The following is a 19,033-nucleotide window of genomic DNA, read 5'->3' as shown; positions in this document are numbered from 1 at the left end:
GTGAGCACAGCGAGCCCAGCAGCTACCAGCAATTCGGGCAGGTACTCCTGAGCAGTGTTCATCTGTGGGTGCTGTGGGAGTGTCTGGGCCATTAACATTAATAACCCATTGGGACAGGGAGCAAGAGATGAGCAGGCTGGAGAAGGGGCTGGGGAAGCTTTTGGAAAGGCGCAGAGGCGCCACGTTGGTTATGTACCCCTTCAGACAAGGAGAAGAGCAGATATGGAGAGGGTTAAGTTTGAGCTGCTGAGAGCAGGCAGCATGAGCACTGTCAGAAGATGCTCCAGGGGTTTGACCCCTGCCTGGGGGATCCTTGCCAGCTTGAGGGGTGCAAGGGGTGCCTGTGGTTGCTCTCAGAGCGCAGCCACTCTCCCATCACTCACTCGCACAAACACCCACACTACTAAACCTGCTGATTTCCAGTCAGTGCTGCTGGTTCAGGTTACCTGCCCAGGCTTACTCATCAAAATCACCACGTTACCATCGCAGAACCAGCCAGCCCAGAGAAGTATCAACAAGCACCAACAAGAACCCCGCCAAAATCACCGTGTGAACCAGAGTCCAATCCCAACTCCGCCCCTGCAGCAGATCATGTGTGCGGGTGAGTGGACGCACAGTCTGATCGGTGCCAATGGACCCGCGGGGAAGCACTCTCACAAAACCTGCAGACTCTGAACATCCCAAGAGAATTCACTCCTCCCAAACCCATGCAAAGAGAAATTCTCACGCAGAAGCATGCCACCGGGAGCGAAGCAAGCAAGCTGGGAGGAGGGGAGAGAGATGAGGGATGGATGAAAGAAGGTCTGATTGCATAATGCAAACACAGTGCTGTCATGACAAAGCCACTCCGAGCAAGAATGCTCCGTTTAAAGCAGGAGGAGAAACGCATCGTGCTGGGGAAGCTCACAGTAGGGCACGTAATTGAATTGTTGACTCTAAAAAGGTCATTTTCTAGTTTGTTCCTCCAAATTTATATCTCAGAATTATGTGGGGAAAAATTGAATTCAACTGTTTAAATGTGATTGTTTTCTTATTACTATCTGTGTTCCAACCAAAGGTCATGGTTGAGGGTGTAGGTTATTTCTCATGACTACGATCAATGTGGTTTAAAGATGTGTATCTAATTTTACCACATAACTTGGTGGGCCAACTACTGCAGGATGAGCCTCCTGAGTCGATCACTCGAACCTGCCTAAAACTGCACTGCAACAAGCTGGAAATACAGATTATAGGAAATGCCAATTGCTTTTCTGCATTTAGGAGCTATCTAAATGCCAATTTTCTCTGGATTTGCTGCTTGTGGAAGGTTTCACAATGTAACTCTCCAGCCTCATTAAGGGAGTGAAAGGAATGTTTTGACAGTACTGTGTCTACAAAATTCACAAATTGATTTACCAAACCCCTCTCTTCCAACCTGGAATACACACAAGTGGTACTTACATGGTCGACGGAGTCCTCAGCTCTCCACTGACGAGGAAGAAAGGAAGGAGGAGAGAAAAATGGAGACACAGAATTTTAAGGGGCAACGTGTAGGAAAGGGATGACAATGACGACAACAGCAAGGGTTAGCAGAACTGGGTTGGGGGAATTACAACATTTATACACAGAGGGTCACTTGATACAGGCTGTGCCAAGGGAAGAAATGGCATAGAGCAATTTTTGACATGCTGCTAGCCTGCACAATGACTCTGAGATCATTCACACAAACAAAGAGCTTTCTTCTCACTTGGGTGGCGAGGTGCACTTTGCAGCCCTTTCCACTTCTGGCTTTGTTTGCATTTTTCTGCTTTTTCCATGAACAAAAGCAAGAAGGGATAGGTAGCACCAACTAGGCTCTGAGGGTGACTGCTGCCCCACAAGTCACTCACAACAGCTCTGCTGCCTAATCTCCAGTTTCTGTTCTACTGATCCTCCAGCCACCATCTCTTGTTGAGAACCAAAGACTTCAACACACAAAACAGAAGCACTCTCTGCAGGGAAGCATCAATGCACCATTTCTAGAGCTTCTTTTTCTTGTATTATTTGTAAGAAAATACTCTGAGGACTTCAGAAAACCGTAAAGTGTCTGTCATCAACAGTGAAAGAGAAGCTGAGATCTCACACAGAGCTTCACACTAAGCTGCTCCTCTCCAACAGTGGTGCGTGGCTTGGAGAGAGGTTCAAACTTGTGCATGTACTGAGGAAACAGCTTCTCACTCCCAATTACACAACACAAAATGGGCAAACACTCATTTGGCAATAGCAGCCCTGCAGGGAAAGCTTCTACACAACCTACTTCCCACCAAAAGCTCACATGAATTCCTGGCCATGGCCGTTCAATACAGACTCTGAACTCTTCTGGCTGGATTCGGGGTTGTAGTGCATCAAAGCTGCATTGGGGTGGTGAGACAGTAGATCTTGGCTGCTGCCACGCATGCCCACAGCAGCGCTCTTTGTGGTTGGTGCAGCAAAGGAAGGCTTGCAGAGATCACACAGAACTCTCTCAGCCAAGGGGATGCGTTACAGCTCACGTTACTAAATCTGCCTGGAGGAAGCACTGGTCCGTGGGTTCAAGCACAGAGATGAAAGTGAAGATAGGTATTATTGCCCCTGATTCACAGTGTGAGCCCTGGCAAACCTTGCATCTGAGCCTGACCTGCCAGCTGTGAAACTGCTCAGATACCAACTTCCTCAGGACCCTGGGAAGCTCAGCTAACACTGATGGAGTGTTTGGGAACCTTCAAGTGCAACAGAAGCACTAAATGGCATCAAAGATACAAGTTGCCTTTTGAACTCAGGCTATTTGATGCGGCTTGCGAAGGCTGCAGCCTATCACAGCGGCATAGTACTCACCTCAGCAGTAAAATACATGGCATACTTTCAAAATATTCATTATTTTTTTTCTCTAAATTCAGAGAGCTGCAGTTGGAGAAATGTTCCTCTAAGATTTTATTATAGTTCACATATGAGATGCCATAAGACTGCAGTACAATTATCCCCTAAACCATCTTAACAGTAAATTTCAATGAAGAGGTGAAGTTGCCCCTAAATACTTTTTATAAAGCCAAGACCCTCACTAAGTATTATGGTGACTAAAGGCTCTCTACCCACACACACCTCGGTGCCCTTTCTGCTGTTGCACACTTAGCTGAACCCATGTCATTGCTGTTTATGTCCCACCTGTGCCAGCCAGCCCACACCATGGTCAACAGCCACACACTCCGCCCTGCTGATCTAAAAGCTGGCAGAAGTCCTGTCACAGGAAGGATCCGAGGCCTGGTACTCACTTCTCCTACAAAAGCATGTCCCTGGTGGGTGGAAGCCATCTGGCTGGGAACACCCCAGCCTGCCTCCACGTAGCTACAGGAGCAGAATGTGACACCTCACTGCAAGGAACAGCACAGCAGAGCTGGGCTCAGGAGGCCTCTCACTCCACAGCAGGGAGTTTATCATGCCCTAGGATTTTAAACCAAGTGTTTAATGTTCAAACTCTGTTTGCTCTAATGTTTCAGTGGACTTTAATCTTGCATTAGATCAGAGTGCAAAGAAATGCCTTGAGATCTGTGCTGGAGTAACAACTGTGAAAAGCCAGGCCTGCATAAATACCTTCATAGAAATTCAGTTTCATTACGAAAATTTAATCTACAGATCAAAACATTTCCTTCCTTAAACTAGCTCAATTGCTTCTTAACTGTTTAAGGTTGGTCAGTAAGACAAATTGATCTGAAATGCCCAGGAGCAGTCATAAAGAGAACTGAGAGAGGGCTGTGTGCATGAGGCAGGATGGCTCTGGGAAGTGCTAAAGCTAACAGTGTGTATTTATGGCAGCTGCAATGCTTTAATGTTTCATTTTACACTTCAACACAGCATAGTCATGTCTCACCAGGGAATGGCTGTTTTCCCTGACCAAGGTTCCTGCAAAAGACAGATTCAAACCCTCAACAGTCCCAGCTACGGGGAGCCAATATTGGTTTTCCTGCAGGTCTTTCTCTCTGATTCAGTGACTGTGGTGCAACAGTGGAACTCCAGACATAAACTCAGTCAATGAGATGCAGAGGAGTCTGATGGTATCAAAACTTTACCCTGGTCCTTTACTGAAGTGCCTCTTGGACGATGCCTTACAGTTCTGTCCCACTTAGGAAGCAGAGAACATCCCACCTCCATGCCAGACTCCCACCTAGGCAAGTACATATGTATGAGATGTTCCAAGTACATTCAGAGAAAGGTCCTTGACGATCACACAATGAAAGAGGGAGGCTGTAAAATCCTCTGTGTTGTGCCTGGGGTAGGTACTGCTCAGGGAGAATTGAAGTATCTGCTTTCTCCTTTGATCTCAATCCAATAGCTTGAAGTGATTGCCATTTCTTCTTCCTGCTCTTCTGGAGCAAGCTGGTGGGATGTGCACTCAGTTTGCATGCTGGTTGGTGAAGTGCTCCCTGCAGAGACCACACCACCCTCCTGTGAGCCTGCAGCCCTTCTTGAGGGCAGCACATACCTTTCCTGTGCCATGACTCAGTTTGCAGAGCAGGAGGAGAAGGTGGCAGGAGTCTCTTCTCCACAAAGCCTGACCTCTGTATAGCCAGCTGTCCCCAGCCAGCCCTGCAAAGTTGTTTGGGCAGATTGGATCTGCAGGTATGGAGGGGTTCAAGCCCACTGCCCCTCCTAACATGCAGCAGCTAGCCAGAGATTGGAGACCAAGGAAATGAGGTGGGCCCCTGCCTGTCCCTGTCAAGCTTAATGCTTGTGTCCCACGGCCCTGCTATCCCTCGCTCCCTTGAGCTGGCAAGGACTTGATGTAGGGGTGGAGTGTAGCTCCTGCACTGGGCTCCTTTCAAAAGCCCTCTTTTGATGCTTGAATGTGCTTTATGCAAGACCCAGGGCACAGAGATGAATCTTCTGCCATTGCCCACCACGGGACACGGTTGAGCCGTGACAGGCATGGCCAGGGCAAGAGCTGCTGCAGGTACCTGATCCAGCTGTCCAGCTGCACACACCCTGGGAGTTCCTCCACAGGGTAGGGTCACATTTGCTTGTCCATCAGGCTGCCAGTAGGAGGTGAGAGCTCAGACTGGAAAGCACACAGAATCCTGACAGAGGTAATCAGTCACAGGCACAGGCACAGCCACAGAGGGGAGGGAGAGGCCTCAGCTCCATCACAGGACCTTCTTAACAACTGATTACTCTGCCCAGGCAGGAGGCTGTAAAATAAAATGTGATCTCTCCAGCACCAGGGCCCCCACGTCTCTGCTGATGTTTTAGTCTTTTCCGCTCAAACGGCTTTGAAAGCTCAGAATCCATATTATCTGCATAGCTAACATCTCCGTTCCCTTGCCTTTTGCCTTTCATCTTCGTTTACTCTCTTTCCATTTCTCATCTTCAATAAGGAAAAAATCATGAGTCAGCTTTAGTATCGGTGTCTTCACACTGTCTGCAGGAAGCAGATTATGTGGTACATACCTACTCCAATCAGCAGACAGCCTGGCAAGGCAGGAGGAGGGGCTCTGCCTACCTGTCCAGCGATTTTCTTCTCTGACCCCAAGGTTTTTAATCCATTTAATTCTCTCCCTGTGCACTGATATAAACGTTTGTGACTGTTTATGAGTACTGAACTGTGGCCATCTTCATCCTATGACCTCCAGGGGCAGGTTTTCCAGTGTACCTTTCTGTTTTCTTTCATAGGAAATAACTCTTCCAAGACTACTCGTTAAAGTTTCATCTGGCTGTTTGCAAAGACACGCACTGTTGTACTGAAAGATGGCAGCTCTTACAGGGTTCTTCAGCATCTGGAATAGATGTATTTCATCACAAGCACAGGTCATGCCTGGCTTCTCACTCTTTTGGGAAATAGAGATCTCTTCTGCCAAGTCAGTGAAACCTCTTCCCTGCAGGGTCATCATTAGTTTATCCCAAGAGTGACATGACTCTTAAGAATAGTCGCTTCTCTGCAACTATCATTTTCACTTCCACCCAAAAATTACACTGGATGAGTTCGGCACCATACACAGCAGGAAAACAATATCACAGAAATCAAGAACTTTCCCATATAAATGCACCAAATATGGAAGACCGGCAAGGAGCCTGACAGGCCAGGAAACTTCTAGGACCTTGCCTCCTTGTTCAGCACATTCAAACTAATGCAAAATCCAGCACTCCTTCAAAAGTTTCTGGCTCTGGCATCCTCATTCTGCACATCAGCATGGGATTTCTCTCTCTGAAATGTATGAGTAAGGAGTGAAAGCAGAACTGGCTGGGCAAGCATAAAATATTTGAAAACACCAAGAAGAAAAGCATTGCCAGCTTCGCCCACCTACACTTGGGACCAACCCATTAACTCCAAACTCCAGCTGAACAACACAGCCTCAATTGTTCTAACAACACAGAAGATCACATCCTCCTGGCGTAAGTCAAGGGCAGTAAGCAGCTTCTCTAACTATTAAAGCAACATCTGAAACATAAACAGATGTGCCCCAGACAACACTGCAAGGACCCTCAAAGTCTTTTCTCACTTTAAAGTTTCCCCTTCCACATCATTACTGAGTTTTATCCTTTGGAATATGAATGGCGAATAAAGCTGCCTCTGTGCACTGCACACCCCACTGACAAACGCATAAATGATTCACAGCTGCATTCAGGAGACAGATCAATTAATCGCTGCAGCTCTCCAGTATTTATACTGGGCATCATTCAAGCAAGCCAGCTCTGAATCGATTCCTTGTTGCTTCCAACAGCAGCAGATCCTGTTCTTCATTTATACGATTATCTTAGTTGAGAACTAAGCATGGGTCATCCAGGATGAAGGACCCCTGCTCCAAAGAAGAGTTGTATTTCGCTGCACACGGAGCACAAAAAACTTCCCCGGACCTTGGGAAAGAGGCAATTGCGCATTCCTGGGCTGTGCAGAGTGCACAGCCATGCCTGGAGCAGTGCGTGGGAAGAGGGCTGCAGCTCACAGCCAGTGAGGTATCCAGGAGATCGCCTAAGTACGAACAGATTGTTGTAAGGGGACAGCAGAGGACAAAGTCATTTACAGGGGATGTGGGCCTCCACCTTGTTTTCTTTCTTCCTCCCCAGCCTTTCCCGCACTAAGTTGGCTTCACCTACAGTTTTGTTTCAAGAAGCAAAGCAACACCAAGTCCCTGCCTTGCAAAAGCAGGAGGGAGGGGAGGCTTTGCTGAGACAGGAGTGCCTGGCATGCTCTGCCCACGTGCCTCACAAGCAGGCAGTACCCAGGTAGATGCTACCAAGAAAGACACTTTCCCCTGAACATAATCAGCATTACAAAAGAAACAGAGTCAAGGCTTATTTAAAACCTTCTGACCATTTATAAATGGACTGGCAAAGTGCAGTTTGCTCCAGCTGGAGTCTGCACAGGATGTGGCAGGCAGAGAGGTATGCATCAGAGAAGGGGTAAGAGAGGAACATCATCCAACACATCGACTTTTACACAGTAATCCTTTCCTGATTAAACTTTTTACCCATGTTTAAGCCACAGTTTAACGATAAACTGTTTGCCTCGCTCAGGCAGGCTGAGTCCCATGCTCTGGAGCTGCAAGAGGAGGCCAAGAAATACTTGGATCCAGCCAGCCTGCCCTCTGCAGAGAGGGAAGGTGCCATGCCCACCATCTGGTGGTCCCCACACTGTACCTGTGCTTCTGACAGCATGACGTCCTTGATCACTGGCTGCCCTCGGGGCTCGTTGTTTTCCAGCTTCACGTAGGTAACCTGATACCCGCGGATCTGCCCATGCTGCTTGTTGGAGATGGGCAGCTTCCAGCTCACCCGGATGGCAGTCGAATTCACAGACTCCACCTCCACCTTTCGCGGTGGGGCACTGGGCACTGCAACACACACGGGACAATAGTTAGCACCTACCACACAATCACTGTCACTACCTCGCACTCCTTCGCTACCCTTCCCCACTTCACTGCCAGGACGGCCCTACTGGTACAAGCTTCCTGTACCTGCCCAGGACAGCACACTGCGGTCTTTCAGCATGAACACATCCCTGACTACATGACCACATCCCCTTTTGCTACTCTCAGTAGGAAAGCGCGTAACTGTAATACGCAGGAGTACCCCTAATAAAAGTCATTGTGCTGATTTAGACTCAAGGTCCATCTATCCCTCTCATCTCCAGCAGAAGGGGAGCAAGGAAGAATACAAAAATACAGCACAATATAACGAATACCCCCGCAGCTCAGGGTGCCCTGGGGCACAGGCAGAGGTTTTTAATGCCTTCTTTGCATCTTGCCTCTCAGACCCATCTAAACCGAGTCCAGCAGTCCAAGGTAGCATGACTGGGTGCTGAGTCTGCTTTGCAGGGAGCCCAGGTATCTGCCACCCGCCAGAGCACACACCTGCTCCTCCCCTGTGACAGTGAGAGGTTAATGAGGGGGAAAAGCACCATCCTAAAACAATAATCCAGAGCTCAGAGACAGCAGTCACTGAACTCAGCCAGATAAAGGGCCTGTGGGGATTGTGACAGCTCTGGGGACTGTATTTCATGCACGGCTAGCTGAATGCTTTTTGATAATAAAATGAAAAATTACACTGCCCAGAAAATATCAATTTTCTTGCAAGGTGAGGCCCGTTTAAAAAATGTATTTATACCCTATTTACCATTTGGAAAAATTACCTCCTTATTATATTTTGCTCTTGCATTGACTGTGACAAAAATGTCAATTCTAAAAAATTAGCTTCTCAGTTGCTCCTGGAAAGCTCCTTCTGGCTGAAGCAGCTGGGAATAGAGGTGTACACTCTCTGTGGAGGATACTGATGCTACCCAAGTGCCCAGTACCTAGTGAAGGACCTGGGCTTCATCCTAGCACCTCATCTGCAGGACCCCTTTTCACCTTCCACTGCCCTGGGAAAATCCGGAGGTTTGGAACCTCATATGCCCCAATTCTCAACACAGCAAGAAATCAGTATTAGATAATTAGGGATGGATACCTGACAAGCAGACATAATGAGTATTGCTATTTCAACCAACTAAATGGGAAGAAACAGCTACCCAGCAGGTAAGCACAGTTTTTAAGCTGCAGGGCAATTCATTATTTTTCCCCAGATGTCCTTCGTAATTGTAGATAATTTAATAAAATAGAGAAAGGAGGAACGGAGCATTGTAGCACCATGAGGCCAGCTCAAGGTACGGGAATGGAGGGCGCTGTGCTTGAACAGTTACCCCCTTCTGCCTGGAGCTGCCTATGCTGTAATCCACAATTCACTTAGTGCAGTGACCTTGCACAAGCCACAGGGCTCTCCTGCCCTGGCAAGACACCTGCCCACACACAGAGCTGGGAGTCCAAGCGGAAAACAAGATCCTCCCTGAGAACCAGACAGAAGCTGTGTGTCAAGCTCTGCTGCCATGAGAAGGTGGCAGGACATGATATGGGGATGTTGCAGGGACACAAAAAGATGTGAATACGAGCAGACTACAGTGTTTTGAGGAACTCTGTCCTACCCCACTATGGGAAGTATGTGCTGCATCTGAGATCCAAAGAGGGAAAGTTCAATTTGTTTTCAGACTACAGTTTAGCATTTCTCATTCCTTCATCATGGCTATCTACTGAGCGTCAGCATGTCAGAGGAATACAAAATCACTCCTGACAGCTAAGCTGGAATGTCCAACCACGGTGCCCAAAAACTAACTGAGAGAGCTTGTTGCGACATTTCTGGGGTAACAGCTTCCCTTGGGCTACAATTCTGCTGAATGAGAACTGAAGCAAACAATACAGGCAGCAGGACACACACACAGATGTGTTTGCCAGCCCAGGAATGCAGTCAGCAAGCATTCCCAGACGCCACTTTCAGAGCCATGGAGACATAGGGGACAGTGGCAGCCCATTTAGGGAAACTGTAACATGTCTGGTTTCCATTTCCTACACTGATTGGGGAATGCAGAGATCATGCTTTCTTTGCCTGGACACTCCATCTCTTTCTTCTTCCATTAAATCTGCAGCTTTCTTGGGTCAGCATGAAGCCATGGGAGCTCCTACTGTCACCCTGAGCTCTGGCACTTTCAAAGGAAATGGCTTAAATCATGGTGACATAACTGACAGCCCTGCTAATACAAAGCAATTTCTCTTTAAAGCTGTCGTATCCAGTAAAGTGCTCTGTACGTGTGGTATTCTGACTCTTGAGTGGAAGAGCAGCTTTATATAAGCTGTGGCTTGCCTGGAAGCTGGAGGAGGAAGCAGCTTTCCTGCAGGATCTACAACTTTCAAATGGATTGCTTTCCCCCTCTTTAGTTTGCTGGATTTCAGGTCAACAAGTAAACTTTAAGTCCTGATCTCACAAGAGAAGCCTTTGGCTGGGAGAGCTCATTCTACCTTCAAGAAAAAGGAATCCACCACCAGCCACTATAAAACCAGAATGGAAAGCAGAGCACTGCCTCCCTGCATGCACAGGAAGCACTGCTGACGCAAACAGGACTCTGAAGGATCACAATGGGGTATCTGACACAACCTGGAGGCAGAGCAAGGGCCAGCAAAGCAATTCCCCAACCCCACTCCAGGGCAACTGTTGAGATCCGCTCCCAGGAGCTTTGCTCCTGACAGCCTCTGGTCCTGATAGAAAGGCGCTCCCAGGTCAGTGTCCCTGCTCCCTTTCCCCCCCTTTCCAGCAAACACAGTTAGGAGAGTCCTGGTTAACCCACGGCAGCAGCTGAAGGAGCTGTTCAGTAGCACCTACCGTCCTCGTCAGTGCGCACGTGCACGGGGACGCTCTCTGGTCCTGGCCCCACATCCGTGTGAGCCCTTACCCACACCTTGTATTCGGTCCATTTCTCCAGGTCCTTGATCTCCCAGCTGGAATGCTCCCGTCCAATGCCATCCACCACATGCTTGGTGTTGTCATCTCCTTCCACTGCCTGGTAGGCAATGGAGTACTGGGTGATGACCCCATTGCGGCTCTGGGCGGGCGGTGGCACCCAACTTACCCGGATGGTGGTGGAGCTGGTGCTTACACACTCGACTTCTTGGGGTGGGGCGGAGGGGGCTGGGGATAAATAAATGAAGTGGGGAGATGAAGGGAAATGAATGGAAGGACAAACCAAAATGCACAGGGAACTTTTACCCAGCCAACAGAGCAATGAACATACATGTGGACGACTGTCTGCCATCCTCACAGATCATCAAAGATGGCACCAGGGGGGAAATTTGTATTTGAAGGCCAGATGAACAGCGTGGAGACGGAAGTGCTGTTCTGCATCAGAGAACACTTCTTCCCCCAGCAGTTCTGGACACTCACTTTACCAAACACAACAAATGGCAGTAAGGGAAGGGGGGCATGTGGAGGGTGTGAGAGAGGGACTGGTAGGGAGAAGAAAGACACTTTCAGTGAAGATCCGAAGCAGATGGAAACCAGAAGAGGTAGAAAGCTGCAGAAAGCAAGAGTGGCAGAAGGGAAGCTCACACACCAGATTGTAGGAAGGCTTGTGAAAACTCACTCCTAGACAAGCAGAGGAAACGGGAGTGGCAGGTGACTGAGGCTGGAGGTAGTTTGTCCTGGTAGGGTTTAAAATCATGACCATCAGCTGTATGCTGCATCCTAGCCAGGTGGGAGCCAGGCACCATGGGGGAACAGGAGATAACGTGGTTGTGCTGCTTTGCACATGTCCCTGGAATCTGGGACTGACTGCTTTCATGCCTGCCACACTGGTTACCTGCCTCAGTAGCTCCCTGGCCTATGGATTTGTACAGTGGAAGGTAAGCAGGTTTTGCCCCCTCCCAAGCAAAAAAAGCACCTGCAGTTTGCATTAACTTCTAAGCCCTGGCAAGGTTATCTGTCCACAGGAGGAGGAATGGGATCCAGGCAACAGTTGCTTCTCATTGGGATCATTGGGAGAGAAGTCTCTCCACACAGCACAATGGGGAAAAGCAGTAAAACAAATCTGGGCGGGGGGAAGAGAGATCAGGAAAGGAGAGATGATCTGGACAAAGCAAAGCATCCCTAGGACATTTGCCTGGTTCATTCCTTTCTCCAGCCTTGCAGACGCTCTGTCTGGTTGCACCAGGGCTCTGGCAGCATGGAAGCCCTCTCACAGGAGCATCAGCCCCGGCATTTGGCCTCACTGCCCTGGGATGCTGCAGACAGCATGCTTGCACAGAAGGCAAGAGTGGAAGTCTGGAGAAGGAAAGGAGCCCACATAGTCAGGGAAGGAATGAGTGACACGGCTCCATCCATGGGTGCACATGCAGAAGGAAACAGCCCTAAGCAGAGGGGGCAGGGCATCATCACTAAAAAAAATGCACACTGTTGCTCTAAGACTAGCAAGCTGTGTGGCCAAGCAGTAATGGAGTACAAAGTATCTTGCTTTGCCACGGCAGGTGAAAGGCAGCCTCCATACTTCACTGCACCAAGAAACATAGAAATGTCTGAAAAAAACCTGCTGCCCTTCCCCATGCTTCAGTCCTTGCAGACACCAATGCAGCAGAGCCAGCCTTGCAGGGGCACAGGAACAACCCTGCCTGCTCACTGCCTGTGCAAAGGTGAACACAACATACATCACTCCACACGGCAGCAAGGACTTCAGGTAATTCAAGCGTTCAGCAATGGTGCCTTAGCTTTGCTGGGCACAGGTTGGCAGTGGCAGAAGATCTGGGAAAGCAGAGGGCAGCAGGACCTCCCAAAGCCACCGGTGACCTCTGCTTGCTGGGAAGAAGGCCCACTTGCTTGCAAAAACAATTACAGACTGCACGTAACTTTTAATTCCCACTCCTGTGCTCAGAGAACAGGGAACATTCCTGATGCTCAGGCTCAGATGCCTGGAGAGATGGAAGATGGAGGAGAGTAAGTAGTGACAGAGCTGGAAGTGACGATGCCTGAGCAGTCAGGCTGCTGCTATGGGAGCTACATTGGAGGAAAGAGAAGTCAAAACAATGCGTGGAAGCAGACAGCACAGGATCAGCCCTGCCATCTGGTATAGTGAAAAGGACACAGGGGTAAAAAGTGAATCCTCACACTCTTGGTTAATCAGCAGAGAAGTGGCAGGGAAGAGAGTAGGAAGATAAAGCACCAAAGCAACACTTACAATGGAGGGCATAATGTAGACAAAGTGTCTGGTGGCATCCTTCAGACAGGATAGCTGAGATACAAGGGGTTTGGCAAACCTTCCCACTGACACTGTCTGCAGATGCCCTTCACAGAAGAGACGTGCTTTGACAGAACCTCCACATCTTCCCTTGACAAGCAGCAGTGAGCTCCTTCTCCAAAGGCAGCTTTGGATGGCAGTGTGGGCAAGTCAAAAGTAGGCTGTTGACTGGGTAAGAGTCACACATATGATGTGCAAGGCAGAAACTCAGATTAACACTTAAAGAAAGCAAAACAAAACTTGATAACATGATCAGGATCAACTTAAAATGCACAAGGAGTTGAAGTGCCCCTCCTGGGGCTAGCAAAGAGCAGACTGGGTGGCCATCATGCACCCACACATGCAGATGTACCCACACACGCACACTGTTCAAACCTCTGCTGCCTCCAGGCTACTCACGACAGCCTCCCCCGATGGCCCACAGCAACTCTGTGCACCCATCCAACCCACCTGATCCTCAGGCTAAGGAAAAGGCAGACTTAGGACCCACCTCAGTATTTCAAGGGAGAAAAGCATTTTAATGCCGAGGCCTAATGGGCACAGAGCCGATGTTTCTCTCTTGCATCATTCCGCTTGCCTGAGGCACTGCAGACTCCTGGAAAATTCCCCCGTGCTCTTCAGGCCCTCAAAGCAGCACTGCTTGTACTTTTTGCAGGGTGCCCAGCAACTAAGTGAGCAGATTAGCAGGAAAGACAGCCTGGAAAAGCAGCTGCCTGCTCCAACGACGTCTCAGCTGTGCTGCTGAAGGGCTCAAAAGGGCACTGCCTCCCTCTGGCCTTCCCACACAAGCATGCCTACTAACTCCTGCGCAGGGGTGCCACAAGAAAAGCAAGACCAGCATCCTTCTCCAGCCCATTAGTGAGTCATTAGTGATCACAGGCCTCCTACCTTCCCCATGACTGGATTGTCAGGGACAGGAATAGAGACTGAAGAGAGGCTTTTTGGAAAGCAGGAATCTGACTGCCCCTGCAGTTTGTGTCCCACTTGAACATGTCAAGCTCCATGATCTAACAGCCTTTCTCAGGGTAACCAGATGGCAAAGTGCAGGAAGGAGACCAATTTGAAGCTGGGAGCTGTAGTATTTCTAGATTAATAAGTTCTAAGGCCAAAGGAAACCCATCCAACCATCTAATACAAGGTGTTGCTAATTAAAGATCAAAGGATTTCTGACCGGAAGTTGCGCACTCTGCACACAACTTCTCCCAAGGCAAAGCACAGCTTTCTGAAAGACCTACTTGATTTTGAGCCTCCCATTACTCAAGGCTCCACACTGCATTGGGGCTGTTCAGACAGCGGTTTGTCACCCTCACTGAATAACTCAGCAGTAACTGCCAATGGCTTCTGTCATAGAACTGAGTGCCATCAGAAATCTTTTCAAGTAGGAGCCCGTAAACCAAGACCCAGGTCACTTCTTGGATCAGTGTAAGAATTCTTAGATCCTTCAGTGTGAGGAGGGCTTCACTGTTCAAACCAAGGTTCTCCTGTGGCTAAACGCCAAATCTCCTTCAGCCTATGCACATTTCTCTGACTAAACCGATGCCAGAACCAGTCAGCTACTGCACCACTGGCCAGTAGAAGTGACAACCTTAAAAACAGACTGGTGTGAGATGCCTTGTGAGCAGACAACAGGTAGAGTAGGTCATGACAAGATGTCTGCCCTGATGAGTCCATGAAGCAAACGTTTCTCTTACTTGGACTGTTGTGAGACTCTGAAGGACTCATTTATGCATGGAGCTGTCTCTGATTAAGTGTGTTCAAGGATAAGAGCATCTACTGATGGAATTAATTTACATGGTAGGAGAATTACTTCAACCTTTGCCTATCAATACAAAAGCTATCTGACACAGGTATACAAATCCCCATATACAGAATTTGCTCAATGTTCAAATATTTATAACTGCATGATCTGATCTTTCTCCATTTTCATACCTGTCTATTGTGCAGCTCTAAGACATCATTAGCTCACTTAACGAGGTGGAGGAATGCCTGGGACTGGTATGCTAATGAAGCTGAGTTTTCCTCAAAGAGAAGGTCATTCTAAAAGTGAGCAGAGCTGCTCTTCCCTGCCAGAGCTCCCTTTCTAATGGCCATCTCACACTCCTGGTTGCTGTGCATGCTCCCGCCCTCCCTGCAGGGAAGGCTGGCTGCCTGTGCCAACTGCTCACTCCGCAGAGCAAGTAAATCCCAGACAGACGGTGCAAACGGAAATGTCTTTTTTCCCCCTTTTAATGCTCTTTGCATAATGGCAAGCCCAAAAATCGTTAGTGAAAACGAGCTTATCGCAGGGCCCTTTGATAGCCCTAATCTGCTTATGCGCAGCACTTTGAGCTGCCAATCAGAGCAATGCAAACTCCCGCTCTGTGATCACACAGGGCAGAGCCAGGATGAAAGTGATATTGCCTGGGTCACCTCATTATTGAGCCTCTCTATTAACTGAACTGCAGCTTGTTCTGGTTTCCCCTAGCACTGCAGTCCCAGAAGCAGCAGCCACACTTGCTCACACAACCCTGGCAAACAGCCACTTTTCCAAAATGACTCCTCCAGCTGCCTGACAGCCACAGACACACCTGGCCTCACAGGATGCCTCACCTTACAATCAACTGTACAGACCAGGAATGGACTCCTGTGTAAGCAAGGCAGCTGGAACGGGGAGTGAAAGGATGAAAATCCAAAGGTTTGGAGACAGTCACATTTAGAGCCAAATACCCATATGCTGCCTGTCCAGACAGCTTGTCTGCATGGGAGTAAATTCATAGAGATGCACAAACCCACTCAAATCAATCTCTCCAAAGCAATTTCCCAGCCTGTTTTACTCCTCCATCACTTTTTATGAATCTACCCTTAGGGAAAGACAGTATGATCAAAGGGACAGGAAGAAACAACTTACCCCTTGGGTGCACCCACTCTGCCAAAGAGCCCTGATTCAAACCCCAGCTGACTTTTCCCATTACTCCCTTTAGCAAACTGCACGCCAGCATCCCTGCAAACCCACAAGGGCAGAAGCACTGGGCTTCTCTGTGCCCAGGAGATGGAAACTGGACTGCTTTTGATTTGTCTCCAGCAGTGTTGAATGTCAGGCACTTACTGGATTGGGCAGTTCTGGCTTCCACCGTGGGGGTGTAAACTCCTACTCCCAATTCTGAGCGGGCGCCCAGACGGAACTTATACAATGTGTCTGGTTTGAGACCTTCCACAGCGTATGAGGAGGTTGGGTCAAACTCCACCTTTTGCTGCCAAAAAAAAAGGAAACAGATTACTTGGTGTAATTGGAGAATACAGAAAAGCTGTATGCGCAGCCACTCTGGGCCCACAAAAGTCACAGCCATGATGCCAAACCTGCCTGCAGTCCTGCAAGACTCCAAACCATAGAGCTTCCTGGGTGACACACCAGGACTCTGGAGGGAAGCAGACCTGTCACAGCCAGGCTACACTATCTGGTCTTCAGAGTGCACTCACTGGCCTCAGAGCTTTGTGGGAATGCTGGGTCCAGCTACACAAGTTCAGAGAAGGGGCACAGGACACACAAGTTTGTTTTTTCCCAACAGACAGTGTATTGCCTGTGAAAGAGGCAGTAAAGCCCTCATCCTGGAGCAGTCAGGATCTCTAATGCACTGAAACACTGCTGGAAAAGGGTTTGTTTTGTTGACACTTCACCTGAAGGGCACTTACTTTTGGCAGCTCTCATGCCACTATAATAAGAGGAGAGGGAGAGGACCATGGGACACTGTGATGCTGTCATGGCACAATTCTTGCTATGCTGTCTAGAAGCCAGCACAACCTTCGATGTATTTTGAACTGGACTTCCTTTAGGGACCTGCAGTAAATGTGGAAGGCCTCTCTCTAGGCCACCTTCAATCTGCTTTTTACATCTAACCAGTCCTGGGGCCAGAGACACACGTTGGAGGCCATTTCACACCTGCCCAGAAATGCTACTGTTTACAGGCACCAGCAGTAAGCATGCCTCAGGGATGCTGTCATGGCCCTCTGAGCCGTTCCAGTCCCAAAACAGTCACTACTTTTCTGGCATCAACAAGCACCATTGAAGTGGCTTACACAGAAACCAGAACGCCATGCTCCTATTGCATGCCACTGAGGCAGAAGAAACACGAAGAAACGGTACTGTTACCACCCTGGCTCAACCACACACCCTTCCCAAGCTCATAACTTGCCATGTTCAGCCCCAAGAGCTGTCAGGCAGGATCCTCACCTGAGTGCCATCCTCCCCTTCCCAGTACAGCAGCTCATATTTAGTAATGCGTTCCTGAGAGGCAGGCAGCCATGTCAACAGGATGCGGGTATCAGACTCTGCTTCTGCCTGGAAGTCAGCTGGCTGGGCAGGAACTGGGGAACAAACACGTGGTTAGTGCCAGACGAGCCAAGAAGAGCTGCATGACTTAGCAAAGTCAGCATTTCACCTTGTGAGGATCCTCTTTCATTTCTGACAGAACATCCCTTCTCCCCTGTACTGCACTCTTAGAACATCTCAGGCCACAGGCAAGCACCTCTGTCACTCAGGTGGGTGACTCTGGGGATCGTGCTCACTTCCAGACCCTGACTACATCCCAGATCCTTCCTTCCACATGTATACTCAGACCCCAGAAGGGTCCACAGGTACCAACATCCATGTCCAGGCCTTTGTGTCACATTTTTAGCTTCTGTATCTCAGAGAAAACTGTGGGCTGTTACCTGTACAGAGATTGACACCAACTCCCCAGGCCAAGCTGACAGCTTAAATCTGATGGCTGTGGGGTGGGAATGCCCCTCCACTCCCTCTGACATGCAATCATTTGAGCACCAAGTGCAGTTGTGATGCCTGGTGCAGGTCAGACAGCTGAGCCTCACACCGCAGGGCTGGCCATGGAGCCAGGCCGCCTCACTCCACACGTACCTCCTTGCTGTGTTTTGACCTGGATGATGTCCGAGGGGGGTCCGTCGCCCACGGAAGTGAAGGCCAGGACGCGGATGCTGTAGGTGGTGCCTGTGATGAGGCTGCCCACGGTGGTGAGGTGGCTGTCGTCAGTGTTGTGTTTCTGCCACATGCTCAAAGGCAGGTGCGGGTCGGTGGTGTAGTACACGCGGTACCCCCGGATCTGTCCGTTGGGCTCCTCTGGCTGCTCCCACTGGACCAGCATGGTGCTGGCGCTCAGCATCCGTGCCTGGACTTTGAGGGGTGGACTCGAAGGAGCTTGCTCTCCTGTCCGGGCCTCAACCAGTTCGCTGGGGGGACCCCTGCCGATGTTGTTGACTGCGATGACCCGGAACTCATACTCTGAGAAGGGGCTGAGACCACCTATGCTGTAGCGGGTGGTTGCCACACCATCCACCTCCTGGAACTGGCCCTCCAGGGATTTGGGCTTGTACTGGATGACGTAATATGAAATAGGGTCAGAGTTGCCTGAATCCCAGGTGAGGGTCACGCTGGTAGCTGTCGTTTCAGTCACTAATGGCTCTGTTGGAGGTTTTGGCAGTGCTGCAATTGGAAGGCAGAGAGGTGTGATTTAAATAATTCAGTCAGCTCAAACCTTGCAATGTGCACAGGGATAAAAATGGAGCTGCCACCTCCCATTAACATTCTTCTTTAAAAGGCAGAAATCATTTCATACTCTATAACATGCATTTTTATATTACCATATATTGCTTGAAGTGGTTCTTAATGGAAGGATAAACAGAGCAATCATGTTATTAGATGTGCTTGACGCACTTACCAGCAGCAGGCTAAATAAAAGTAATTCAACGGGGATGCAGGAATGTTTCTGTCATGGGGGTTCACCCAGCAGCGGGAAGGTGCTTGCTGGCGTGGGCTGGGCTGGCCGCAGAAGCCAGGTGCACAGCTGATTTACAAAGGGATACAGTAAAGCAATCAGAGCACCAAAGCAATTTGGAGTTATGCTCTTGCTTCCAGAGAGGCAGTATCTTAGGCCACAGGGAGTTCACGGACAATGCTGTTAGAAGGGTTGATGGGGC

General features: G+C 49.2%; 1 protein-coding gene across 14 annotated transcripts in view; it reads right to left on the bottom strand.

Moving 5' to 3' along the window:
* Positions 1–19,033, bottom strand: part of PTPRF (protein tyrosine phosphatase receptor type F) — a 381,489-nt gene that overhangs the window by 52,682 nt on the left and 309,774 nt on the right. For 7 of the 14 annotated variants that reach the window (XM_066192652.1, XM_066192651.1, XM_066192663.1 and 4 more), the window contains 6 exons: positions 17,958–18,539; positions 17,277–17,410; positions 16,155–16,299; positions 10,669–10,974; positions 7,624–7,817; positions 1,441–1,467 (listed from right to left, as the gene is read on the bottom strand). In XM_066192652.1, coding sequence (XP_066048749.1) covers positions 1,441–1,467; positions 7,624–7,817; positions 10,669–10,974; positions 16,155–16,299; positions 17,277–17,410; positions 17,958–18,539 — 1,388 coding nt within the window. The remainder of the gene's footprint in view (positions 1–1,440; positions 1,468–7,623; positions 7,818–10,668; positions 10,975–16,154; positions 16,300–17,276; positions 17,411–17,957; positions 18,540–19,033) is intronic. The other 7 variants (XM_066192661.1, XM_066192662.1, XM_066192665.1 and 4 more) reach the window with 3 other exon arrangements.

This window comes from Chamaea fasciata, unplaced genomic scaffold (assembly GCF_029207755.1).
Source record: "Chamaea fasciata isolate MVZ Bird 193981 ecotype frontalis unplaced genomic scaffold, bChaFas1.0.hap1 SCAF_10, whole genome shotgun sequence".
Taxonomy (NCBI): domain Eukaryota; kingdom Metazoa; phylum Chordata; class Aves; order Passeriformes; family Sylviidae; genus Chamaea; species Chamaea fasciata.
The sequence above is the reverse complement of the archived record's forward strand: the minus strand, read 5'-3'. Positions and strand labels throughout refer to the sequence as shown.